Here is a 13619-nt window from a genome sequence, read left to right as displayed (position 1 = left end):
TTAAATCCTTCCTCTAATCTAAGTTTAGTTTTCACTTTAAACCTAGATTAATTTTAAGCCTGTTGTTCAATTAATAAAAAAAAAAATGTAAACTTAGATTGGAGATTAATTCTAAACTGCCACTTGAGGTGCTTTAACTGATCAAATGGCAGCATATCTACTGTGGAGAGACCAAAACGAGGTCCTCAGAGAATAATTAGATACAGGTTGAATCCTGTTGAGTTTTATGATAATTAACTCATTATTAGTAGGCTATTTACGTGCCCATTTTGTACAACAATTGAATTGGGGCTTATGATATGCCCAGCCTTGGTACGAATGATGATGTTATGCAACATGGTGTAACGGGGCTGATAACGTTAACATTGTGGTGAAGTACGATGTTAGGAAGAAACAGTCAGAGGTCACCAAGCGCAACATAGCTTCAGCGTGTAAATCAGCTAGAAAGATGTGTCGGCATCGAGTAATTGTCTCTTGCCCCCTCCCAGTTAGGGGGAGTGATGAGCTCTACAGCAGAGTCTCACAACTCAATCCCTGGTTGAAAACGGTTTTCTGCCCCTCCCAAAAGATAGAATTTGTAGATAATTGGCCCTCTTTCTGGGACTCACCCACAAACAGGACCAAGCCTGGCCTGCTGAGGAGTGACGGACTCCATCCTAGCTGGAGGGGTGCTCTCATCTTATCTACCAACATAGACAGGGCTCTAACTCCTCTAGCTCCACAATGAAATAGGGTGCAGGCCAGGCAGCAGCCTGTTAGCCAGCCTGCCAGCTTAGTGGAGTCTGCCACTAGCATAGTCAGTGTAGTCAGCTCAGCTATCCCCATTGAGATTGTGTCTGTGCCTCGACCTAGGTTGGGCAAAATTAAACATGGCGGTGTTCGCCTTAGCAATCTCACTAGGATAAAGACCTCCTCCATTCCTGCCATTATTGAAAGAGATCGTGATACCTCACATCTCAAAATAGGGTTACTTAATGTTAGATCCCTCACTTCAAAGGCAGCTATAGTCAATGAACTAATCACTGATCATAATCTTGATGTGATTGGCCTGACTGAAACATGGCTCAAGTCTGATGAATTTACTGTGTTAAATGAGGCCTCTCCTCCTGGTTACACTATTGACCATATCCCCTGCGTATCCCGTAAAGGCGGAGGTGTTGCTAACATTTAAGACAGAACATTTCCATGTACCCCCCCAAAAGATGACTGCGTTTTTGTATTTTTAGCTGCTAGTCATGAAATATATGCAGCCTACTCAATCACTTTTTATAGCTACTGTTTACAGGCCTCCTGGGCCATATACAGTTTTCCTCACTGAGTTCCCTGAATTCCTGTCAGACCCTGTTGTCATGGCAGATAATATAAAACATTTTAGTGACTTTATTAATATCCACATGGAAAAGTCCACAGACCCACTCCAAAAGGCTTTCGGAGCCATCCTCGACTCAGTGGGTTTTGTCCAACATGTCTCCGGACCTACTCACTGCCACAGTCATACTCTGGACCTAGTTTTGTCCCATGGAATAAATGTTGTAGATCTTAATGTTTTTCCTCATAATCCTGGACTATCGGACCACCATTTTATTACGTTTGCAATCGCAACAAATAATCTGCTCAGACCCCAACCAAGGAGCATCAAAAGTCGTGCTATAAATTCTCAGACAACACAAAGATTCCTTGATGCCCTTCCAGAGTCCTTCTGCCTACCCAAGGACGTCAGAGGACAAAAATCAGTTAACCACCTAACTGAGGAACTCAATTTAACCTGGCGCAATACCCTAGATGCAGTTGCACCCCTAAAAACTAAAAACATTTGTCATAAGAAAGTAGCTCCCTGGTATACAGAAAATACCCGAGCTCTGAAGCAAGCTTCCAGAAAATTGGAACGGAAATGGCGCCACACCAAACTGGAAGTCTTCCGACTAGCTTGGAAAGACAGTGTCGTGCAGTATCGAAGAGCCCTCACTGCTGCTCGATCACCCTATTTTTCCAACTTAATTGAGGAAAATAAGAACAATCCAAAATGTATTTTTGATACTGTCGCAAAGCTAACTAAAAAGCAGCATTCCCCAAGTGAGATTGGCTTTCACTTCAGCAGTAATAAATTCATGAACTTCTTTGAGGAAAAGATCATGATCATTAGAAAGCAAATTACGGACTCCTCTTTAAATCTGCGTATTCCTCCAAAGCTCAGCTGTCCTGAGTCTGCAGAACTCTGCCAGGACCTAGGATCAAGAGAGACACTTAAGTGTTTTAGTACTTTATCTCTTGACACAATGATGAAAATAATCAGGGCATCTAAACCTTCAAGTTGCATACTGGATCCTATTCCAACTAAACTACTTAAAGAGCTGCTTCATGTGCTTGGCCCTCCTATGTTGAACATAATAAACGGCTCTCTATCCACCGGATGTGTACCAAACTCACTAATAGTGGCAGTAATAAAGCCTCTCTTGAAAAAGCCAAACCTTGACCCAGAAAATATAAAAAACTATCGGCCTATATCGAATCTTCCATTCCTCTCAAAAATTTTTGAAAAAGCTGTTGCGCAGCAACTCACTGCCTTCCTGAAGACAAACAATGTATACGAAATGCTTCAGTCTGGTTTTGGACCCCATCATAGCACTGAGACTGCACTTGTGAAGGTGGTAAATGACCCTTTAATGGCGTCAGACCGAGGCTCTGCATCTGTCCTCGTGCTACTAGACCTTAGTGCTGCCTTTGATACCATCGATCACCACATTCTTTTGGAGAGATTGGAAACCCAAATTGGTCTACACGGACAAGTTCTGGCCTGGTTTAGATCTTATCTGTCGGAAAGATATCAGTTTGTCTCTGTGAATGGTTTGTCCTCTGACAAATCAACTGTACATTTCGGTGTTCCTCAAGGTTCCGTTTTAGGACCACTATTGTTTTCACTATATATTTTGCCTCTTGGGGATGTCATTCGAAAACATAATGTTAACTTTCACTGCTATGCGGATGACACACAGCTGTACATTTCAATGAAACATGGTGAAGCCCCAAAATTGCCCTCGCTAGAAGCCTGTGTTTCAGACATGAGGAAGTGGATGGCTGAAAACGTTCTACTTTTAAACTCGGACAAAACAGAGATGCTTGTTCTAGGTCCCAAGAAACAAAGAGATCTTCTGTTAAATCTGACAATTAATCTTGATGGTTGTAAAGTCGTCTCAAATAAAACTGTGAAGGACCTCTGCGTTACTCTGGACCCTGATCTCTCTTTTGACGAACATATCAAGACTGTTTCAAGGACAGCTTTTTTTCCATCTGTGTAACATTGCAAAAAAATGATGCAGAAAAAGTCATCCATGCTTTTGTTACTTCTAGGTTAGACTACTGCAATGCTCTACTTTCCGGCTACCCGGATAAAGCACTAAATAAACTTCAGTTAGTGCTAAATACGGCTGCTAGAATCCTGACTAGAACCCCAAAAATTGATAATATTACTCCAGTGCTAGCCTCCCTTCACTGGCTTCCTGTTAAGGCAAGGGCTGATTTCAAGGCTTTGGAGCAACGAACCGCCCTTGCTGTCTCTGCCTGGCCGGTTCCCCTCTCTCCACTGGGATTCTCTGCCTCTAACCCTATTACAGGGGCTGAGTCACTGGCTTACTGGTGCTCTTTCATGCCGTCCCTAGGAGGGGTGCGTCACTTGAGTGGGTTGAGTCACTGACGTGATCTTCCTGTCTGGGTTGGCGCCCCCCTTGGGTTGTGCCGTGGCGGAGATCTTTGTGGGCTATACTCGGCCTTGTCTCAGGATGGTAAGTTGGTGGTTGAAGATATCCCTCTAGTGGTGTGGGGGCTGTGCCTTGGCAAAGTGGGTGGGGTTATATCCTTCCTGTTTGGACTTGTCCGGGGGTATCATCGGATGGGGCCACAGTGTCTCCTGACCCCTCCTGTCTCAGCCTCCAGTATTTATGCTGCATTAGTTTATGTGTTGGGGGACTAGGGTCAGTTTGTTATATCTGGAGTACTGTCTTATCTGGTGTCTTGTGTGAATGTAAGTATGCTCTCTCTAATTCTCTCTTTCTCTCTTTCTTTCTCTCTCTCGGAGGACCTGACCCCTAGGACCATGCCTCAGGACAACCTGACATGATGACTCCTTGCTGTCCCCAGTCCACCTGGCCGTGCTGCTGCTCCAGTTTCAACTGTTCTGCTTGCAGCTATGGAACCCTGACCTGTTCACCGGACGTGCTACCTGTCCCAGACCTGCTGTTTTCAACTCTCTAGAGAAATACTCTTCATGATCGGCTATGAAAAGCCAACTGATATTTACTCCTGAGGTGCTGCACCCTCGACAACTACTGTGATTATTATTATTTGACCATGCTGGTCATTTATGAACATTTGAACATCTTGACCATGTTCTGTTATAATCTCCACCCGGCACAGCCAGAAGAGGACTGGCCACCCCTCATAGCCTGGTTCGTCTCTAGGTTTCTTCCTAGGTTTTGGCCTTTCTAGGGAGTTTTTCCTAGCCACAGTGCTTCTACACCTGCATTGCTTGCTGTTTGGGGTTTTAGGCTGGGTTTCTGTACAGCACTTTGAGATATCAGCTGATGTACGAAGGGCTATATAAATACATTTGATTTGATTTGAAGTAGCATTAACATTAGTTTTAACGTTCATTATAGGCATTGATATTTACCAGTTATTTATGCTTACTAAATATTGGTGGGTCAAGTTGTCCGTCGTCATCATTGGGGTTATGGAGAGGGGCAAACTGTTGGGGAATCATCTTCATATCTTCTGGGTGATAGGATTAATTCCCTTGGACGGAGGCCCCCATCCGGCTCCGGTCTGAAATAGCCCCCGCCTCTTCTCTGCCACATCCTTTTTGGCTTTTGCTTTAATCTATGTCGATCCATTGCATTTGTTGCATAAAATGGCCCAGGTCTTTTCCTTCTTTTTGACAGTCGTGTTGTCTGTCTTTTAATCCTCCAGTACGTTACTAAATTCCTCCATCAGCTCCAACAATAGTTTTTTTTCCTAAATGAAGAATTTTGAACTTCTTTGACATGCCACGATGAGGTGGCTAGCGGACAAATAATACATGTCTAAATAAACTTAAGAAATGACAATTATAAATGATAGTGTATGCTAGCTAGCTCAGTTTATAAACTAGCTAGCTACAGTAGCTAATGTTAGCTAACCAATTCGTTTTCTGTCTAGTACTGGCAAATAACAGACTTTATTTCAAATCCGCCAACCCATGAGAACCTTTCACGATGGAGTTTCAGTAGTTCTAACATTACATTGTTTATTTTATCAAGGAACAGCAACTTTGTGGTCTCATTTGTCAAGTAGGCTAGCTACTTCGCTTCAACTCACGAAATACATCATATATTGGTGTAACATGTCACTAATCATAGTTTAAAACCGTTAATCATAGATTTAATGATCCAGATTTAAAATTAAGTGGAACAACACATCTCTGATTAATTTAAAACCTAAATTTACAAAACCTAGATTAGCTCTAATCCTAGATTAATTTAAACCATGTTGGTGAAACCCACCCTCTATGTTTTGACCATGACAGTTTACAATCTAAGGTAACACCAAGTAATCATCATGTCACCAAAATAAAACCCTTGATATTTATTGGAAAGGAGCATCAAGCTCATCACCTTTCACCACCCTGTTAAATTCATCATAACTTGCCTTCCCGAGTTGTAGTGGGAGGGACCACACAACATGTCATCGCTTGACTCCAACTTTACTTCCATATGACGGTTATTATATCAACACTTGGACATAATAGCGTTTCCACCACCATTTCTGGCGTAATCAATTTCACAGACACAAAAAGATCCCACCTTGACTAGCGAATTTGGTTTTGTCGACATTTGGAAGGTTACCGACAAATTTGCTGTTTCCATCATTGCTGTTTCCTTTCATTACATTTTTATCGGACGAACTTTACGCGCATAAAATGATTGGATGGAAACCTGGTCTGCGTGTGTGTGCGTGCGTGTGTGTGCGTGCGTGTGTGTGTGTGCGTGCGTGTGTGAGCCCATCTGTGTGTGTGCCGCTCTCACGCGTGCGTGTGCACCACTGTTTGTCGCTGACCTTCACTTGAAACCCAATCTGGAAATGAACTGAATGGGGCCTTGTCTAAAAACGCTGACTATGTGGAACGCTGGCTGTGCCACTTATAAAATTGATTAGCCATAACTTATTGTATTGCAGTAAAACGCTTGCCTGGTCATTTTGTGTATATGCAGAGCCTCATGCTGCCACAGGGAGTTGTAATCACTTGTCCACTGATTATTGAGGGTCATCCTATAAAACCACACCACTTCATTACAATACATCCCCTGTCTTCATTCATGAGAAGACACCTCTAAATGACAGGCACATTCATCCCACTGTCCTCTATCCAGGAATATTATGCGAAACCAAAGCCAATTACGATTAATAATCTGTCAGACACACTGCGACAGGTACAAGTACAAATAATATTATGTCAGACAGCCTGCATCAAGACTGCACTAGTGGTATATTTCAAGTTATGGGCTAGTCATTTACTATATCTCTCTGCTGCATTCTGTCCTGTGTTGTTGTAAACATGACCATGTTGTTTTGAATATGACTGTTTTTGTGTATATGCTTTTCAATGTAAACACACACATCGAAACAACCATGCAGCTGGATGTTCTGTGGAATGCAGCTGGATGTTCTGTGGAATGCAGCTGGATGTTCTGTGGAATGCAGCTGGATGTTCTGTGGAATGCAGCTGGATGTTCTGTGGAATGCAGCTGGATGTTCTGTGGAATGCAGCTGGATGTTCTGTGGAATGCTAATCTGTTTGATGTGTTGAGACATTAGAGTTGATGTGTGAAATCTTCCCCTTGGTCTGACTAGTCAGTGCCACGCCATTAGATAGATAGCATTGACTATTCACAATGTACTGCATAAGGCAGAATATGAAGTTGGCAACAAACACGTACAGTGTATAGATGTATTTTTACAGTAAACAGTAGGCTATATTTCCCCCGCTAAAACAGAGTGTATGACCTCTGAATATACAGTCAGGGTGGAAACTCATTGTGTATGCTTTATTTTCGTGCTCTTGGGAACCTGGCCAAGTGGAGAGGTGACTCTGTGTATGTGTGCCTGCCTGCTGCTGTCCACTCAGCCACAGTGCTGAAGTTGTAAAAGAAGCTGACACAGGGGGATGGGGAGTCTACATGTGTGTGTATGCTGTGTTAGTCTGTGTCTATGATGTGTTAGTATGAGGTGTGTGTGTGTGTGTGTGTGTGTGTGTGTGTGTGTGTGTGTGTGTGTGTGTGTGTGTGTGTGTGTGTGTGTGTGTGTGTGTGTGTGTGTGTGTGTGTGTGTGTGTGTGTGTGTGTGTGTGTGTGTGTGTGTGTGTGTGTGTGTGTGTGGAGTCCGTTTACTCACTGTTGAGTAACTGTTGGTGTTGAAGTTGTGGAACAGGCCCATGCTGTGTTGTGGTGGAGCTGTGTCCATGGGGAACTGCAGGAACTGCTTCATGTCCAGTGGGGGCGGGATCACCGTGGGGGTCCTGAGGAAGGCAGGGACCGCCCCCGGACGGTTCATGCTGCCTGGAGAGAGACAGACAGAGGGAGAGAGATGGTTTATTCAGAATATATCTAAACAGTCAGTGGTATTTTTCTATTGTTTGTCAATGTAACAGAATGTACTCCTTCACTTCCCGGGACAAAGTGATGTCCATAAATGTTGTCCATAAATGTTCAGCAGTGTGGTACTGGGGTGATGATCTGTAGTGTAAAAGACACACACACACACACACACACACACACACACACACACACACACACACACACACACACACACACACACACACACACACACACACACACACACACACACACACACACACACACACACACACACACACACACACACACACACACACACACACACACACACACACACACAGACAGACACCTATAGAAGGACACCTATAGAAGGACACCTATAGAAGGACTCACTCAGTACTCTGCTCAATCCCCCCTCTCCTCAATCACTAACTAACAGCATCTCAGAGACTAGATTGAGAGCGAAAGAGAGAGAGAGAGAGAATGAGAAAGAAAGAGAGAGAGATGGGGGGGTAAAGACTAGCTCTACACTTGACATCCACCTCTCCTCTAATCAGCCATTCCCTCTGAGCCCAGCTCCTCTGAGAGACAGAATAAACACAGACATCCACTCTGCATCATCCCTTTCCTCTCCCCTTCTCTTCTCCTGTGCTCTCTCTCCCTCAAACCTTCTCTCTATCCATCCCTCCCTCCCCCTGCATTCTCTCTGGCGGTTAAGCAGTGGTGAAAGCTTGCACTTGAGTCTACTGTGACGGGGGAGGCTAAGCTCACAGCTGGAGCGCTGCAGATATCAACCTAGCTCCCCCGTATTCCTCTCTCACTTTCTCTCTCTCTCTCTCTCTCTCTCTCTCTCTCTCTCTCTCTCTCTCTCTCTCTCTCTCTCTCTCGCTCCCTCACTCTGTGCACCGCTTCCTCTCCCCATTTCAAACTCTCTTTTTTCTGCCTCTGTGCTTCTGTAACCCTCTACCCTCCCTTACTCCATGACTCTCCTGCTGGCATTCCTATTTCCTCCCTCCTCTCTCTCTCCCTCCCTCCCTCCCTCCCTCCCTCCCTCCCTCCCTCCCTCCCTCCCTCCCTCCCTCCCTCCCTCCCTCCCTCCCTCCCTCCCTCCCTCCCTCCCTCCCTCCCTCCCTCCCATGCTCTTCATTCCTCTCCTCCTCTCCACCATTATCCCTCTTTTTAGTGTACAATCAGAATTTGTTTAGTTTTTTTGTTGCCTTTTATTGCGGGTGCCATTGTGACTGTAGCTACTTAAAAAATTTGCTACATTTGGAAAACCGGTTACAAATCCGAAACGCTGTGAGCAGAAGCTATTTTAGTTGTGAGAGAGGAAGATCCTTTGAATAGGAGAGACTTGAAGAGGATCTTCAATGAGCTGTCAGTATTAGAGTTTCTCTAGCCCCCTCTCTCTCTCTCTCTCTCTCTCTCTCTCTCTCTCTCTCTCTCTCTCTCTCTCTCTCTCTCTCACTCTCTCTCACTCTCTCTCTCCCTCTCTCCCTCATCCTCTCCCCAGAAGCAAAAAGGCTGTCACAGCTTAAGCTCAGCTGCAACCGGTCTGTGTGGCTGCTGGTCCTGACATGCCTCCAAGTCTCTGTAGTGAGGGAGGGAAACAGAGAGAGACAGATCTCCTGAAAAAGTAAGAAATAGAAAATATGATGGAAAGGGGGAGAGAGAGAGAGAAGGATGGGGGGTCGGCAGCTCACATGATGGTCGTCATCACCTCTCCTAAACTGACCGCAGTCAGGAATTGTCTGTTACTACCTCTGACTTGTTCCAGAACCATCTGTAACTACACACCTACCATAAACACCACCATTCTCACAGAGGGAAGTGGGAGAATGAGAGAAAAGAGGACTGAAGGAGATGATGATGCGGTGTAGGGAATAATTACATAATCAAAGAAGTGGATGAAATGATTTAATGATACTAGAACCCCCAGTTTCGCTTCTCTTATCTCCACTCACTATTCACTTCTCGTGCTTCTGTACTGTTCTGCCTCGGTGTGCATTGGCAAACCATAATTTCAGGTTACATGGTATTAATATCTATAGGTCAAACCATGTGCTACCATATCACGAACATACATTTACTCAACAGGCTCATTACATATACATGTAACACATTACACACTACACACACATAAAAACATATTACACCCATACAGTACTAGTGCATGAACACATAGACATATAGACATACACAGCAAATTGGCCAGTGTTAACTAGTGTTGATTTTTTGAATGGTTTAGGCAGTCTCCAAACCCTGACAGTAATTGTGAATGCAGGTTGCGGGTGAATAAAAATTCCAATTGTTGGATGTCCTAACTCTGGCTGGATTCTAATAGGAATTACACATCACTTTGCAAGCCAGTATAATGTGACTTGCAGGCCTGATGTGGCCTGTAAACCAGGAGGTGCCTAACACCATTGGGTTAGTGTCACGCCCTGACCATAGATTGCTTTGTATGTTTCTATTTTTTGTTTGGTCAGGGTGTGATGTGGGTGGGCATTCTATGTTTGTATGTCTATGTTGTCTATTTCTTTGTGTTTGGCCGTGTGTGGTTCTCAATCAGAGGCAGCTGTCTATCGTTGTCTCTGATTGAGAACCATATTTAGGTAGCCTGTTTTCCCACTTCGAGTTGTGGGTGATTATTTTCTGTTTAGTGTTTTTCGTCACCTTGTAGGACTGTTCGTTTGTCGTTTTTGTTGTTTTGTTCAGTGTTCAGTTGTTTTATTAAAATAATGAACACTTACCACGCTGCACCTTGGTCCTCCTCTCCTTCTCCCGACGACGTTCGTTACAGTTAGGGTAAAACTTGGCCATCAAAGTAAGGCCTTATGATATATGTAAAGTATTGTCATAAACAGTTTAATTTTAATAATAATATTCACCTACAGCAGGAACACTTGGTGAAGTCCACAGGACTGAAAATGAATGAATTCCACAGCCATTGTCTCTGTCAATAACAAATACAGTCATGGGTGGTAACTGCAAATCACTCAAAGGCAACGCACACTGGGAAATTATATTCGATTCGTTAGTGGGTGCGTGGCATTCAAATATTTATTTTTGGCCACCTGTGACTGGAAGTGTTGTACCAGTTTAAGGGGTCTATGGTTATGTTAATTACAATTTGAGCATGTCGGCTGCCAGTTCTGAAGTCTTTGTAAATGCTTACATAAGAGCATGTGGCAATAAAGGCAATAAATATTATTGTATTGTCCTTAACTCAACACTGAGTGGCCTTGTCAAGAGATACCTCTTGGTGTAATGGTTAAAAATACAATATAAGATGTTATTGCGTAACAATGAACGTGTTAATTCCCTAACACTGATAAAGTATGACAACGTCAGCACTAAGTACAGTGTTAATTTAACACTGTCGGTGTTGATTTAACACGTGATAATTTGCTGTGCATGATATCCTGCATCTACCTGAAAAGATGCAGTCTGAGCCAAGCAGACAGTGGCTGGACAGCAGCACAGCCTTCCATCCTGTCTTATTGAGTGATTTACAATGGCATCAGATCAGTGAACACACACACACACACACACACACACACACACACACACACACACACACACACACACACACACACACACACACACACACACACACACACACACACACACACACACACACACACACACACACACACACACACACACACACACACACACACACACACACACACTTTTCCAGCGACAAAGGAGAGAGACAGCATTGATCTGACACGGTCGGAGTGGTGCTAAAGTGTTAAACTCCTGCCAAACTCTATAAATCTCCATCTCTCTCTCCTTCTCTCCTTTAAGACAGCCCTGTTCTGTCTGTCCTCCCCTATTCCCTCTGCTTATCACTTTTCTGCCCCAAATGCAAATGTTTGGCTGAGGAGAAGATCAATGGTAGCGTAATAGCTTATTGGATTGTACAGGGGTTAGGAGAGAGACGGAGGAGAGAGACATGGAGATAGAGAATGAGAGAAAGAGATGTAGGGAGAGAGACATGGAGATGAAGAAGGAGAGAGAAAGAGATGGAGGGAGAGAGAGAGACATGGAGACAGAGAAGGAGAGAGAAAGAGACAGAGACAGAGGGATAGAGACATGGAGACAGAGAAGGAGGGATAGAGACATGGAGATAGAGAAGGAGAGAGAAAGAGATGGAGGGAGAGAGAAAGAGATGCAGGAAATGAGATGAAGTGAGAGAGATTATGAGACGGAGGGAAAGACTGTGTGTAGGTTGACATGTGGATTGATATTTTTACCTCTTCCTCCACCAATACTTTCTCCCAACCCTACAAACATCATTATGGTATAATGAATTGATGAGTTGATGAAGACAGTGAACCTTGAGATAATGTTGTACTGTCACACAAGAAATGGGATTTGACAATTTAACAGACACTTTAACTATTTTTCTGTAATAACAGCTGAGCTGTGAATACATGATCATGTTAATATCCACTGTGGAGGCTGGCCTTCTAGGCAGAGTTCCTCTGTGTTTGTGTTCTTTTGCATATCTTAATTTACATTTTTTATTGGCCAGTCTGAGATATGGCTTTTTCTTTGCAACTCTGCCTAGAAGGCCAGAATCCCGGAGTCGCCTCTTCACTGTTGACGTTGAGACTGGTGTTTTGCGGGTACTATTTAATGAAGCTGCCAGTTGAGGACTTGTGAGGCGTCTGTTTCTCAAACTAGACACTCTAATGTACTTGTCCTCTTGCTCAGTTGTGCACCCGGGCCTCCCACTCCTCTTTCTCTAACTGGTTAAAAATCAGCCATTTCCAGCTACAATAGTCATTTAAAACATTATCTATGTCTACACTGTATTTCGGATCAATTTGATGTTATTTTAATGGACAAAAAATGTGCTTTTCCTTCAAAAACAAGGACAATCTGAACAGTAGTGTATATAAAATATATATGAAAAATGTTTACCTATAGAAATTATATACAAGTAAATATATCATTATATGAGTGCTGCATTACTGCTTATGGTAATGGTAATGTATATGTATTGGTTTGACCTTGACACAATGTCTGCCCTCCATGAATTCCCAGTCTCCCCCAACAGTCTAGCAAGAGCACATGGCTCACAGATATACACACACACACACACACACACACACACACACACACACACACACACACACACACACACACACACACACACACACACACACACACACACACGCATACGCACACGCACACACACACGCACACGCGCACACACACACACACACCGCCCCCCACCCCCCCACCCCCATGCACATACCCAGCTGTGCCTAAGGCTGCTGAAATTGGCAATTCATTTACCCAATTCAGACTTAATGATCACAGAGGTAATGCCAAAGTCAGTGATGTAGTGGAGCCTCTCAGTATTCCCTGCCTGTCTCTATCTCTATCTCTGTCTCGATCTCACTCCGCTCAGGGGAACCAGGGCTACTACTGATGTGTTGTCTCGCCACCACCTCCCCCAATGAAAACCTGATAAGAGGCAACGCCGGAGGGTCCCTATAAAACCACTGCATTGAGGCCAACGCTACACATGCACACACACTCACACCCACACACTGTGGATTAGTTTAACATTAGGCTAAACACATGATGATGCCAGTCTGACACATCTGCATGTCAATGGGGCTGCTGCTGCACAGCCAGCTGAGAGACAAGCTAGCTAGCTACTGTACTGGATTAACCAGAAGCTCCTGACAAAAGGCTGTTTAACAGCTGCCAGAGAGCAGGGAGCAAGGAGGGGAGAGCTGGGATGAAACTGTAGCATAAGACAATTCTGGACCAACTGCAGATCCCTTATCCACTGGATCTGCTGGATTTGTACTGGCCATTGTGATGTCACAAGGTGACTTACTCTGCACTGACAGCAATTCGGGAGATAAATGATTACAATTATTATCAGGGCAATCAATCGCACACCGCATCAGTTACAGAGATGGATTGTTATTTAATCCTCTGTTGCTCTGCAGCCAAAATGCTGCCCAGGAAAGTCTTCTATTCGCA

The 13619-nt window shown here is 44.0% G+C and overlaps 1 protein-coding gene across 3 annotated transcripts in view; it reads right to left on the bottom strand.

Moving 5' to 3' along the window:
• Window positions 1–13619, bottom strand: part of LOC139559764 (zinc finger protein 385A-like) — a 102483-nt gene that overhangs the window by 51675 nt on the left and 37189 nt on the right. For all 3 annotated transcript variants that reach the window (XM_071376107.1, XM_071376117.1, XM_071376124.1), the window contains one exon: window positions 7423–7586. In XM_071376107.1, the coding sequence (XP_071232208.1) occupies window positions 7423–7586 (164 nt within the window). The remainder of the gene's footprint in view (window positions 1–7422; window positions 7587–13619) is intronic.

Source organism: Salvelinus alpinus, chromosome 2, assembly GCF_045679555.1.
Source record: "Salvelinus alpinus chromosome 2, SLU_Salpinus.1, whole genome shotgun sequence".
NCBI classification, from domain to species: domain Eukaryota; kingdom Metazoa; phylum Chordata; class Actinopteri; order Salmoniformes; family Salmonidae; genus Salvelinus; species Salvelinus alpinus.
Note: the sequence above shows the minus strand (reverse complement) of the source record. Positions and strands in the feature narration are given on the sequence as shown.